This window comes from Pistacia vera, unplaced genomic scaffold (genome assembly GCF_008641045.1).
Source record: "Pistacia vera cultivar Batoury unplaced genomic scaffold, PisVer_v2 Contig211, whole genome shotgun sequence".
In the NCBI taxonomy this organism is placed as follows: domain Eukaryota; kingdom Viridiplantae; phylum Streptophyta; class Magnoliopsida; order Sapindales; family Anacardiaceae; genus Pistacia; species Pistacia vera.
In genome coordinates, this window is record NW_022196015.1 from 761,141 (window position 1) to 775,731 (window position 14,591).

Sequence of the window (14,591 nt, forward strand, 5' to 3'; positions counted from 1 at the left end):
TGTTCAAAGAGGAGGCTTTTTTTTTGCATGAGATAGCCTGAGGAAGTCCTGATTGCCGCCCATATGTAGCTCTAGTTGCTCTAGATAAGCTACAACCTGTGTCATTGTTGGCCGTGTCTTTGGTTCTAAACTAAGGCATCTGAGGATAATTTGGGCGAACTCTTGAGCTTCTTCCATCCGGATGTTCTTCCCTAGTCTCTCATCAACAACTCGACACAGTTCCTGCTTGTTGCTAAGATATGGCTTTGCCCACATCCCTGCCAAACCATTGGGATATTTCTTCACTGCATCTTTGCCCAAGAGGATCTCTAGCAGTACCACACCGAAGCTATAAACATCAGTTTTTACAGTCAATCGTCCTGTAAAACAGAGATATATGAATCAGCCACAACAGAGTTATTTTCCTTCTACGTCATTACGCACAAGATGTGATATAAAATGAATACATTACCTGTTGCAATGTATTCAGGAGCGAAGTATCCTTTGGTGCCAAGTACCCGTGTGGAGATATGGGACCTCTCACCTAGGGGTCCAAACCTAGCTAGTCCAAAATCTGATAGTTTGGCTTTGAAATCCTGCAATATTTTCTTATTGCGGACGATAGTTACAAAATGAACACGTTGGTACAGCGAGGATTCAAGTATAATGTCAATAAAACGAACACATCTTTCAAAAGCATTGTAGAAATTACAAAGAAAAAGAACTCACATCATCAAGCAGGACATTTGAAGCTTTGACATCACGATGAATGATTGGTGTCCAATGAGTATGAAGGTATTCTAATCCCCTGGCTGCGCCCAATGCTATTTTGATTCTTTGATTCCAGTTTAGCACACTATCATTTTCTGCTACATGAATTGTGTCAATTTCTCAAGTCATTTGATTTCATGTCATTGGTACATATCCTAAAATTTTTTGTTGGCCTGCATGACTTACCGCTCAAGAGATGATCCTCCAAATTTCCTTCAGTCATGTACTCATAAACCAACATTCTATCTTCACCTTCAGAGCAATATCCAATGAGCTCGACTACATTAGGATGATTTAATCTACTCAAAAAATCCAATTCATTCTGCAGGAATCGACAATTCGCAACAAACACATATATTAGCATTGAGAATCATATATAAAGAGATTGAGAATCATATAAAAAGTCTCACCTCCCATTCATTTTGGCCTTGAGATCCTTTCCTTCTCAGTTTCTTGACAGCAATTGCAACTCCATCTTTTCTTTTTGCAGGAGTCATTGTCCAAGAATTGATGTATCCTATATAAACTTCACCAAAACCGCCTTCACCAATGATATTCTTTTTGCTAAATTTGCGAGTAGCAGCCTCCAATAATTTATGGCAAAAACATTTTAGCCTGCGAGCACGATAAACACCGTCCATCTTTGCAGGAATATCTCTAGGATTGCTTGGCAAACTTTGGTTTATGTAAATATTATCATTTTCTGCACAAACAACACATGATCAACGGAAGGGAAATAAACAAATCCGATTACAATAATTAATTTATACCTCCATGTGATTTTGAATGTCTCCACTCTCGGTGGTGGTAATCGCATCTTTCATGTTTAATACGAATTTCTGCAGCATGGAATGTAAAGTAACATAAGCTAGCTAATGAATGGAAGCTGAAAACATTGTTATCTAAAAGAGAAATAAAATACTGATACCTTGTAAAATATGTGAAGGCCCTTTATTTTGTTGAGTTGTACAAGTTTTTCTGGGAGGAGGCACTCCTAATTATAATTAAGATAAATCATATGCCTGTAACATTTGAGGTATAAAGTAAAAGAAATAAAATCAAGACAAACCAGCTAGAGGTTTAGCAACGTCAAGTGGTTGATTATTGGGATCTAGAGCGTTTTTCCTTAGATAATTTCCCATTAATTATCAAGGGAAACCAATAAAAGCCTTGGTTAAGTACATTGAGATGAAGAAATGATACCAATGAATTTGGAGTGTGAAAGAAGGATAATGAAACGTCAAACAATAGAATTATAAACATGATAAGAGTAAGACCTTGTGAATAATGATTGGTGAATGCAACTATGTGAAGGTCATTGTACTCTTTTTAACTACAACAATAAAACCTTCTTTTAACGATGAATTCAAAGCATATTGCAACAAATTTAGATGAAAGGTGATGCTTATGTACTTAGTGAAAATGGAGAGGATCATAACCATCCAATGGGAGGACCAGACTTCCATGTTTTTATCTGACAGTTGTAAGATGCTGATGGATGGAATCTCAGAATCTCATTACTTTCCCACAAAAAATAAAATAAAAATATGATAAGTTAATTTTTATGCTTTTCATAGTCATAATCGTATTTATGCTTATCTAAGTGCTTTGTGAAGTACAATAATAATGATAATAACAGCACCTTGTGTATAGACTAGCTAGTGTTATATGATAGTGTTATGCCCGAAAAATATAGAGCTAACGTATGGTCCAGTCAGCGTATAAAAGTCAGAACATGAGTTCACCCGCAGCCTGTTTCTGTCAGGATAGTGGGTACGCGCTAGACCTATCAGGAGCTGTGATGATCCCACGTGTCCAATCCCTACGCCAAATCGCACAAATCACTATAGAAGGTGGGCAATGTGACATAAAGAATGATTTGCACGGATAATCTCATCAACTCACAGATTCAGTAATGATTGCCTTAATCCATCCCACTATAAATTTAGAGCTCCTCTCTCATTCAAGGGATTCACACATTTTACGCTTGATTAGCTATTCTCTCTGTAATACGAAAGGTTTCTCTTTCTTGTACCATCATTTGTAAGTCAGTCAGCTCATGCGACCTGACCTCTATCATTAATAATATAACAGTGGACGTATGACTTGCTTCTTTAGCATCCGAATCACTTTAAAAACGCTTGTCTCATTGCATTTACTCTCATTATCCTTTATATTCACGTGTGTCTTCTGGGCCAGCTCAGCATTTCACACATGCGTTTAGTTGGTGTAAAAGTCACACATCAACGATATAATTCTGTTTGTCTAAGTTCAAGATAATTGAATTTAAACTATATCTTATGTTTATTTTTGTCACCCAATTGACAGATTGAAATATGAAGAATAAATAATAAATGGAATCTTGGTTTCCCTTGCAAATGCTGGAAGACATCAAAATAATAAAATATTGTATGGATATTATCATTCTCTCCGATAAGAAAATTTGACATTTATCATAATTGATGCCATGGTTTTTATTTATTTATTTATATGGCTATATACAATATGTTTCTCTGACGTCCTTAAACTCTTCCCCAACCTCAAAGATGTAGTAATTCTTTGAAAGTAGCGATAATCACAAAAGACCTTTTATAGTTTGAAAAATTACAAATTAGTATACTCTTGCATTTGGATCCGTGGAATCAGAAACCTGACTAAGCGTTGGCAAAAATAAAATCGAGCAAACGACATATTCCCACCTGTGGTTTGGCGAAATCCCAAGTTGGTACCTTTGGTTGCATTTATCCAAAATTTATACCCTTAAAGTAACATAAAATTTTGTAATGTAATAGTCAAAGGGTAAAGGAGTCATTTTGCAAGAGGTGACGCATGTTAGCAGTTTGCCGCCTCTAATAGTGCTTTGACACATTTTAGCACCTTACCCTTCACAACCCCTCATCACTCGCCAATCGCCGGCCATGGCAACTACGTCATGCGACAGGTTTTTGCTGGTTTTCGACCGTTTTGAGCGGCAACAACCCCAACCACCACCACCGTTTGACTTCCTCCTCCTCCCCCCCCCCCCCCCCCCCCCCCCCCCCCCCCCCCCCCCCCCCCCCCCCCCGGTTGGTTGCAACTTGCAGTGGTGGTGTCCAATTGGATTTTTGTCGGTAGAATCTGATGAAGAACAACAAAATCGTAAACCTAGTGGCGCCGACGATCGGAAGGGTCAATGAGTCGGGAAATAGGGGGTTTTGGAGTATGGACCATGGGGAAGATGATGGAGGTGACAGGGTGGTTCAAATCTGTCGGAAACAGCCCAGATTGGGCAAAAACTGAGAGGGTACGTAGTTGCCGACGGTGTTATTGAAATAATTTGAAAGTAAGATGGTTAATTTTATTATTCTACTAATTTTGGGGTTAAAATGTAATCTATTAATTTATTTGTTAAGGGCATTATGGTAATAGCACTCTTTGAACCTAAAAATCGCTAAGGGTGTTACTTTAAGGGTGGGAATCTGGAATAAATACAACCAGGGATACCAACTTGGGATTACCAAACGTCGAGTGGGAATATGTTGTTTGCTCAATAAAATACACTAGTCCTTTCAAGATGATTTTAGAGTGGGCATGCGTGTGGGATAAGTAGAATGTTTTTACTAAAATAAAAAAAAAAAATGCAAAAATTTATACTTTATCCCAACCTAGAATAAGGTGGTCCCAGAGTCCAAACATCAGCGTTATCATGTAAACAAGGAACAACCAAAAATTCAGTAAGTGAGATGGTTGACAATTAACAAGAACCCTGGTTTCTTCACTTTAAACTGTTGTTCTCCTTAATATCGTAATTCAAGCTCTTATCTTTACTAGTTAATTTCATTCATATTTAAGGGTTTGCTTGGGAGTTTCATGGTAGCGGTTATGAGGGTAAACCACTGTGACGATTTTGAGGAGTTTTTAGTAGCGGTTTTTAAAACACCCAACCTGCGCTTGAGAGTTTATTTTCCAGTGGTTCTAACAATTTTTTAAAATGATAAATTTACATATATGCCCATAAAAATACCTCACCTTCAACTAGTACTTGGGAGTTTTGTTTTTTCAATTACAAGATAAGGGTTCTTTATTTGTTCTTATTAGTATTTTATAACTTCAAATGTGATAAAGTCTCCTTATCCTTCTTCGCCATTCTTTGCAGCATCTGAAATGATTAAAAAATTGTAGCTCCACTTCTCCAAGAAAGCATCTAGAATTGAGATTTTAATAATTTTTTTTTTTTTTATGATTGCTTAAAATTATTTTATATTTAATATGGTTGGATCTGCATCAACTAAATCACATAAAGTCAATATACTTAATAAACAAGTATTCTAGTTTTCATACACTTTTATACATAAGTGAGCAGCCCTTGGAACTGTTATAAGTGGTTATCACTGATGAAAAGCAACAACAAAAACTTAGTAAATCTAAAATATGTACCTGAAAGTAACTTCTTAAGTTTCTTCAAGCCAAATAGTAAAAAAAACTAGCAGCTGTTGTAGGATTTACCTTGGTAAAGGAATTAAGTTGCTGCATTTTCAAGCATTTTCATTAAGATACTCTTGCGACGATGTGCTGGAAACGAGTAAAATACACATAGCTTTGTGGGATTTTCAAGAAGGAAAGTTTGAGCACGTAGCAACTCACCATCATCTTCGATCCCAATCTCAACTAAATGCTCCAACAATTCATTGTCCTTCAAAGAAGATTTATTAGCACACAACAGTGACACCTCACCTAGGTAATGTGTTGCCCTATCCACTGCATGAATAGCCTCCTTTATAGGATTGCTGTCCTCTTTAACCTTGTGTCTGTTCTTCAACTTGCGTGATGAAACTTCGAATTGGCAACCCGGAGAAGTTGAGTCATTCTCACTTCCTTCATCATTGACAACATTCAATGAAGCTTGATTTTGTGTTACCATGTTATCAATGTCCTCAACCGAATTAGGGCATTTTACATTGTTTTGATATAAATAAGTTCTTTTTCTCTTCATCTCCCTAAGGGAGTCACCATCTTCCCCATTTGCCCTATCTTTTGCAAAGAGCTCACATACCTTGTCGTAGTTATATACAGGCTTGCTCCTTCATTCAACAGCACTAGGATTTGACTATATAAAAATACACACATTGTAAGTAACAATATAATTTCTCCAACAAGCATATTTAAAGTGTATGTAAACAATTAAACATGAGCCCACCTCGATAAGTTTGTCCCACACTTCTAGTTCAACATGCCATGTCAAAGTTGTTTGATCATATGCAAAACCACTCAATCCATCCTTAAAAATATCGTGACAAGATGCCCATGATTTCTTGATAAGTTTCATGTGATTTGGATCTTTTCTTTCTCCCATACGATATTTGGAAACTCTTTCTTCATTGTTTGCAATATTTGGTCATGGGCTTATGATGTGAAGGTCCCTCCCACCCTGTTTCCTTGCACATGCTCATGCAAATAGGCATCAATGAGAGTATCATCCATTGATTGGGTCCAGCGCATATTTGGATCTTTCTTCACCTTGGGAGACATCACTTTCCTATAAGGAATAGTTATCCAAAAAAGAAAAAGTTTACAAAAAAACATAATTTATATTAGGATTACGACTCTTACATAATACAATACAAATGATAACACTTATTCTAAAGCAGTAATAACAAGTCACTATTAGAGTAGGTGTCCTAGAGCCAATCCAATTGTGTAAATTGACTCATTGTAATCATGTTTTATTATCAATAAAAGGCATTTATCTATACCAGATGATCTGATTATATTCGTATAAGAAAATGATATTTGTCCTTAGGATGGTAGAACCATGACGAGGGCATCGAGTGTTTGAAATCTTGATAGTGAGAACCCTATGAGCACATATGGTGGCCATTCTAGAAATGTCCGTAGCCTCAGTATTATCTTGACCTAGAGCATAGATAATACGGTAAGACTATCATAGTGTTGGACGACCATGTCAAAAGGCAGTGACAGATCTCACTTGTCAAGGTTGTTTGGTGACAATCTGGTGCAATACATGAGTGCTTGCTATAGGCAAGTTCACCGGACCAGCCTATCGGAGGATTCCACATAGATGATTACCCTAGTGTCTGTGAAACAAATCCTCCAATGAATGGTGGTGCATGTGATCCTTAGACTTGAGATCACCAAAGCGTCTTGTGCATTGATTGGTGTAGTTTGACACTAGCCCAACGTAGTCTTCTCAGGACTATCAGAACAGTAGTGGTTGGTTGCATTGAAAAGTGTATCGAGACTATGGCAGATCGATAGAGGATTCATCACTCCCAGGTACAGAAGAAATTATCACACTGAGTAATTCGGTAAATGGCAACGACATTAAATCTGTGGCCATAGTGGGATTGAGTTGTAGCTCAATCCAATCTATTCCAGTTGTTGGTCAAATAACCGAATACCGAGATATCAAGGATATCCGAGGTTGACACTACTTCTGTGCCTCGACCTTGATGAGATAATAGATGAAGAAATGATTGAATTTCACGGTAACCATATCGTTGATAGGTAGCGGTTTCGTTGAATCCGAATCTATCGGGTGACCATGATGCCTGGCTAGAGGCCAATTTTGGTATGTGTCAAGTGGGAAGATTGATTAATTGTCAATTGCGATACTATTCACTATTGATACAATGAGGAGCCTTCAGATTGCACACATAGAAGACATATTAAGAACATAATTTGTGAGAGGGCTATTTTTGTCATTTATGATGAAAGGGTATTTTCGTCATTTATGGCAAAAGGACATTTTGGTAATCTCACAATACAATAAAATTTGCTGAGGTTGTTGCCTAAATTTAATTTCATGTGGAAATTAAATTAGTGAAATTATGTATATTCAAATATATATTTGAGTTTAAATATAAAGGATATTATCTAATATTAATATTAATAATATGAAATTCAAATTTGGTTTTTAAATTTGAATTGAATTGAATTTAAATATATTGGATATTATCTAATATTAATATTGATAATATGAAATTCAAATTTTGGTTTTTAAATTTGAATTAGAGATGCCATGTTTGGTTGCAAGGGGAATCTATTCCAAATTGGAGTAAGTTGTTTTTTATTCCAATTGGAATAGATGGCTATTCCAAGTCGGAATAGAATTTTAGTATGCACTATTTAAGTGCAACTAAAAATTAAAATCATTTAAGTGATTTTGAGTTGAAAAATTAAAACGGTAGCCTCCTCTCTCTCTAACAAATCCATGAGCCTCCTTGTGAGAGAGAATTTTTCTCCCAAGAAAAATGATGTAAAACACTATTTGTTCTTATAGTTGTGAGATTTTGCTAGTCTATAAAATCTCATAATGGCGATAGTCCTGTCTTCGTGTGGATACCGATTGTGCACTTCTACATTGAAGTGATTTGTGAATCCATCATCAAATCGAAGGAGCCTCCAATGCTAGTATGATACACTTTACCTTTGATTTGATTTTTATGCAAAAATAATGTATTCAGCATAAGGATCATGGGCTAAAGGTTAGCGAATCTTCGAATAATTTTTTTTGTTAAATTTTGTTGCGTAATGGATCCGTTATCTTACAGTCACTACACCACATCATACCACTTAATGTTAATAGAAAAAGAATTACATTGAAAACGTACAACACAAATGTAATTGGCATTCAATGCTGGTTTAAATTATATGTTTCCCACGTTGCATTTGCTATTGAGTTTCGAATTAACTCACTTTTTCTTGCATCTTCGTGATTATCTAAATTATGGTCATGGTTTGTATGCTCTATAGGTTCCCTAGCGATTTTCGCATCAACCCCAACAATGAGACCTTCATCCAGATCCATTCCCACTAGAAAATTATGAACTATGCAACAAGTAGACGCAATTAGTTTAGTGATTGAATGTTGTACATCGGTTCAGTCCCACTTCCAATAATGGGGAAACGTTTCTTGAGTACACCAAATACTCTCTCTATTGCATTGCGCAATGAAGAGTGTCGATGATTGAATAGTTCACGAGCATTTTTAGGAGGGTTTTGTTGTGAGTACTCTTTAATGTGATAACGCTCTCCTCTGTAAGGTGTGATGAGACCACTTCGAAGCATGAAACTTACATCAACAAGATAAAATTTTTCTACATTACCACATATATTGTCAACACAATAGTTTCAAATTATAAAAAAACCAAGTTTCTAACTAATACTTGTTGGAATATGGAGTAGATAATCTCGTGTTAGGGCATTTTTAATCATTCTAGAGCCACAAGCAGTTCCTTCCCACCCAGTCAACACATATGTGAATTTCAAGTCAAATGTGCAAGCAACCAAAATAGTCATAGTTAGATATTCCTTCCTACCACGGTACCTAGCAGCACGTACAACTGGTACTTTAACATGAATATGTGTGCCATCTATTGCCCCAACACAATCCTACTATATTTATCTAATTAGGTAAAGGTAATAGTATAAGTATTTAAAATGTTGTGTTTGCGGTGTACACCTTAAAGTATAGATAAAATCTATTGTGGTTTTGTATTTCAAGTAGCACTTGGAGTCCATTTGGTTGTAAGAGGTATTTATCCTCTAACTCTATGATTGCTTCCAGCACTTTATGAAAGTGGCGACTAACTGTCTCACCGGAGTGATGGACAAGCAATGAACACGCACTATGCCTAGTGTTTTGACCTATAATCCAAAGGAATTTAACAAATTGTTCTTCAACTGTAGCTTGTTGAGTTGAACGAAGCCCTCCTTCTATTGCTAAAACTCTAGAAATGTTGTGGGACCCATTCGAATCAAATATCAACCACTTGGTCCAACAATACGTCACATTTTTTCATCCCGAACTCACTTTGCAAGCATATTGCAAGAGTAATTCTATTCAAACGTGAAGTAGCTTGTGCTATGGGTTGTTGTGCTAAAACACATCCAACTAGTAGTAGAAACATCATATGAAAATGATGTATACAAATGATAGCGTACATGATCAAATCATCATTGTTGAAGTCATCATGGCCAGCCATCTAATAAATAAGAACGATCACACAACAAAAGAAGTATTATCAAACAGTACACAACGTGATCATATCATCATTCTAATAAAATGTTTAGCTAAAGTACATACAGAACCCTTCAAACCACCACTCCATAGAAACTTTATGCCGAAAATTTGTAAAGCATCAACTCTAAAGCAAAGATCCTAGAGAAATATTAATCATAACAGTGACTGCTGAAATGCAATCATAATATGACCCAAAAAAATTCTTCTTTATATCATAATTTCACCCAAAAAAAAATCTAAATAAACTCCACTTAGCTATGTCATCTTTTAAGGATTTATTTTCAGCCTTCCAAGGATCAGTTTTTATTTGCATTCATGTTCAACAGCATCACAACAATCAACACCATATAACCCATCTCAACAAAAAAAAAAAAAAAAAAAAAAAAAAAATAAACTTTTTATCTATAAAAAAGACCTCTATTAAAACCACAAATCCATTAAAAAATAACAACAATAACTAGAGGAAAAAAATTGAAAAGAATAACTTTTTGCAAATCTAGGGCAAATCAAAGAAGTATTTGGGAATGAAATAAATTTTAAATTGCTTGTAAATGTCCAAAAAAATAAAGAATAGCCCATCGTTTCAGTCAATTATAAAGCACCCAATAATAAAAATAAAAAAAGGAAAACCTGAATGATTATATTGAGAGAGTGAAGGATCTTTCCCTTATTTAAGCATGACAGATATGCCATTAAACCCAAACAAAAAACGAGAGAGAAAGAAAGAAACGAAACTTGTTGAGAGAATTGAAAAAGCTGAAGAATGAACAATTGAATGAAAAGAAGTCAGGTCTTTTCTCTTTCCTTCTGTTTTGTGTACTTTTATCGGCAATAGTGATTTTTGGATATAATTGGGATAATTTTGTAGTGGATAGGGTATTTTTGGAATAAAATTTTAAAACCAACGAAAACATTCTGATTTGGGAGGTTTTATTATATCCCTAAAAAATACACTACATTGGTTCTGGGTGGGGTTTGAGCCAGTTAAAACCAGTGTATAAAAATTTTGGCAAATAATGGTTTTAGAACACTTCAAAACCAGTCTAATAAAAAACCCCCAAAACCATTGAGAAAAAAACTCCCAAGTAGACCCTAACCATCACCACAGTTTGACTCCTCCTCCCCCCCAAAAAACCCCTAACCTTCCCGACCACGACAGCTCACCATTTGCCATTCACCACTTCACCAAAAAACATGATGAGCATGAACCTGTACGCTAGCGAACGAAACCAGTTGTTGGGGATAGAGGTGTTTTGCGTGGTGGTGTCCAATTGGATTTTTTTCGTCGGAATTCGGTGAAGAATAGCTAAACCCTAAACCTAACGACACTGGTGATCGAAGGGATCAATGAGTCGAGAAATAGGGGGGTTTTGGAGTATTGACCATGGGGAAGATGATGGAGGTGACAGGGTGGTTCAAATTCGTTGGAAATAGCCTAGATTGGGCAAAAACCGAGAGGGTTAATTTTAAAGTAAGATGGTTAATTTTATAATTCTACTAATTTAGGGGTTAAAATGTAATCTATTAATTTATTTGTTAAGGGCATTATGAAAATAGCACTATTTGAACCTAAAAATCTCTAAAAGTATTACTTTAAGGATGAAAATCTGAAATAAATACAACTAGAGATACCAACTTAAGCTTTTGCCAAACAGCGGGTGGGAATATGTGGTTTGCTTAATAATATACACTAGGCAAGATGATTTTAGACTGGGCGTATGTGTGGGTCCCGTGGGGTAAGTGGAATGTTTTTACTAAAATAAAAAAAATCCAAAAATTTCTACTTTATCCCAACCCAGAATAAGGTGGTCCCAGAGTCCAAACATCGGCGTTATGTAAACAAGGAACAACCAAAAATTCAGTGAGATGGTTGATAATTAACAAGAACCCTGCTTTCTTCACTTCAAGTTGTTGTTCTCCTTAATATCGTAATTCAAGCTCTTATCCTTAGTAGTTAATTTCATTCATATTTAAGTTGATTTTGATCTGGGTGTTTTTGGGTTCTTTATTAAATGTTAAATTTGATGTGGGTTTGTGCAGACTGTGATGATGAGTGAATATTAAGAAATATATATTGTGTATTCTGTTGAAGATGGTGTTAGTTTTAGCAATAGGAGACCTTCACATTCCTCACAGGGCATCTGATCTCCCACCAAAGTTCAAATCCATGCTTGTTCCTGGCAAGATTCAGCACATCATTTGCACTGGCAATCTCTCCATTAAAGTATATATCTTTTTCTTTCTCAGGCAATTCTGCATTTGGTTTATTTTATTTTATTTTTAAAAAAACTTTTCCCCTGCTATTGTCTTTGGATTTAGTTATTGTAGGTTGATAGTGATATAACAATTTTATTGAAAAGACTGAGTTTGGCTTTTTATTCAATTTATGTTGAAAAATGAAGGGAAAACAATAGAGAGTCTATAATTTGGATTCTATACCAAATTACTACCGTTTTAATCAACATATGCCTTTTGTTTTATCAATAAATCGTACAAGATAGGATAATCAATAATTTTATCTATGGCTGGTGAAATAGTGCAACCATCTTGTCTATTGGATTTATTGTTGGTGGGATAAATTAGATGGAAACAGTTATTGTTCAAACCTTTCGAGTTCAAAATGAATCATTAAATTAGCTTCTTGCAATCCTTATTTTACAATTGTCATTTTAGTTGGGTAGCCTGCGTGTGAATTGAAGATTTGTTTTGGTCATGTCTGTTAATTCTGTCATGAATCCAGATAAATAAATCTCCAAAAGACTATCTTAAAGTGTTGATGCCCTGCTTTTATGTCATTGCTGCTGCTTGTCTTCTAGATCTTCATGGATGTGGCTAATACTTTGGATGCTTTCTGGAATTGGTTAAAACTTGTATTGTATTTATTGCACCGCTCCTTGAATCCTTCTTCAACATATTGATACAAAAATATCTTGTTAGATTTACTCTTACAACTTCTATTGATGATCAGGAAGTCAATGATTATTTGAAGAGTCTTTGTCCTGATTTGCATGTCACTCGAGGTGAATACGATGAAGATTCACGTTATCCAGAAACTAAGACACTCACCATTGGTCAATTCAAACTTGGAATATGTCATGGTCATCAGGTTTGGTTTTCCTTTTGTTTCTCCCATGGTTTGCTTACTAAATCTTGTTTTCTTCTATGAAGATACATGCCTCTCCAGTTAATTGCTTGATTCTTGTGCTTATGGGTTGCTGTGAATAAATTGTCGCTCATATTTTTGTGTCCACTAGCAGTTGAATTACTGTAATTTTGTTATTTCAAATTTTCAATAATTGAAATGAAATTAAATTAGTGGAATTTTTTGGTATTAATATGACATTTCTAGGATGGAGTGAAGGGTGGAGTGAAGCATGTATTGAAATGTGAAAATTTGTGTGATCCTATAACCATAGTGTTTTTAGGTAAGCGTAAAAACTTTGTGGTATTGTGTGTGCATGTATGATTGAAAAGTTAAGAACCTTCTGTGCTGGTTTGTACTGGGACTGTGGTTGGGATATGAAACCTGCGCTGTGAAAATTTATTGAAGGTATCCAGACCTGTATTTTGCAATATTGGATATAGGTAAGGTTGTGTAGGCGAAGAGTCTACATTAAGTGTGATAGTGTGTTGTGTACTTTAGGAAGATATTGTCCTTTTCATGTCTACTGTGCCTTTTAAGCAGATAAATGATATTGGTTTTATTTCCCCCCAAAAGATTGCTCTGTTTCTTTCTCAGCTGAAGGAAAATGTTGAGTGCTGGGACTTTAATTCCTTGATTCAGAAGCTAGTGTCAATCAACAGACCGCCAGAACTGTTTTGGTTCTTAATCTCTGCACTGTGATTTAATTTCCTGGAATCATGCTTAAGATAATTATGGCAATTTCATGTCGAAACTCAATATCTTATGCTCAAATTATGTCTTCAATTTAATCAAAGACCTATGTCTTTAATTTAATCAAAGTTGTTTGGACATATATGCATTTCATCCAGTAATGTTTTGAGTTTGATAGTGATTGCAATAAAAGTGCGGAGTTTGCTTTGGTACTGATTGCATTGTTTCTCTTTTTGCATTCAACCATCTTAAGGTGATTCCTTGGGGCGACTTGGATTCATTGGCTATGCTACAGAGGCAATTGGATGTGGACATCCTTGTGACTGGTCATACCCATCAGTTCAAGGCCTACAAACATGAGGGCGGTGTTGTTATAAATCCTGGATCTGCTACCGGTGCTTATAGTAGTTTCACATATGATGTAAACCCAAGCTTTGTACTGATGGACATAGACGGTTTGCGTGTTGTGGTTTACGTATATGAACTAATTGATGGCGAAGTAAAGGTTGACAAAATTGATTTTAAGAAGACAGCAACTACTCGTTCGGCACACTGATGCAATCTTGTGATGATAACAACTTCATCCCTTGCTTTCTTTGTGTAGATAGAAGCTTTGTTTTTAAGAAATTCTGAAATTCTCCTGAATAGTTTTTGCTGGATGCAAAAAGAATAGTTTGAGATGAATAATTTAGAGTTTGTTTGGTTACATATCTTTTTTGTCGGAATTTGTATGTCATTGTGCTAAATAGCTGATGAAGTGTTGAATTTTCCATCTTTTCTATTTTTTTAAAAAAAAAAAAAAAAAAAAAAAAGCAAAAGTTGGGACACAATCAAGGGCTCCATAAACTAAAACTAACGTTGTTATGTTCGTCTGCTTTGACAATTAATATGTTATAGAACAATAATGTTTTGTTTACAATTGAGTTATAATTTATGGGAAATGATTATTCTGTCTTATACTTTTAAATGTTACACTGCTTGTTA

At 35.4% G+C, this 14,591-nt stretch overlaps 2 protein-coding genes across 2 annotated transcripts; one reads left to right on the plus strand and one right to left on the minus strand.

The window, feature by feature from the left end:
- Positions 1-3: 3 nt before the first annotated feature.
- Positions 4-1,451, minus strand: LOC116129380 (probable serine/threonine-protein kinase PBL11). Its single transcript, XM_031415128.1, has 4 exons — positions 937-1,451; positions 709-845; positions 452-575; positions 4-359 (listed from the first exon to the last, which is right to left on the minus strand). Exons 1-4 carry the CDS (start codon positions 1,112-1,114, stop codon positions 4-6), a joined length of 795 nt encoding a protein of 264 aa, XP_031270988.1. The 5' UTR covers positions 1,115-1,451.
- Positions 1,452-11,632: 10,181 nt separating this feature from the next.
- LOC116129367 (vacuolar protein sorting-associated protein 29-like) lies at positions 11,633-14,317 on the plus strand. Its single transcript, XM_031415112.1, has 4 exons — positions 11,633-11,700; positions 11,813-11,996; positions 12,741-12,878; positions 13,861-14,317. The coding sequence occupies exons 2-4, from the start codon at positions 11,865-11,867 to the stop codon at positions 14,161-14,163; spliced, it is 573 nt and encodes a 190-aa protein (XP_031270972.1). The 5' UTR covers positions 11,633-11,700; positions 11,813-11,864; the 3' UTR covers positions 14,164-14,317.
- The last annotated feature ends 274 nt before the right edge of the window (positions 14,318-14,591 follow it).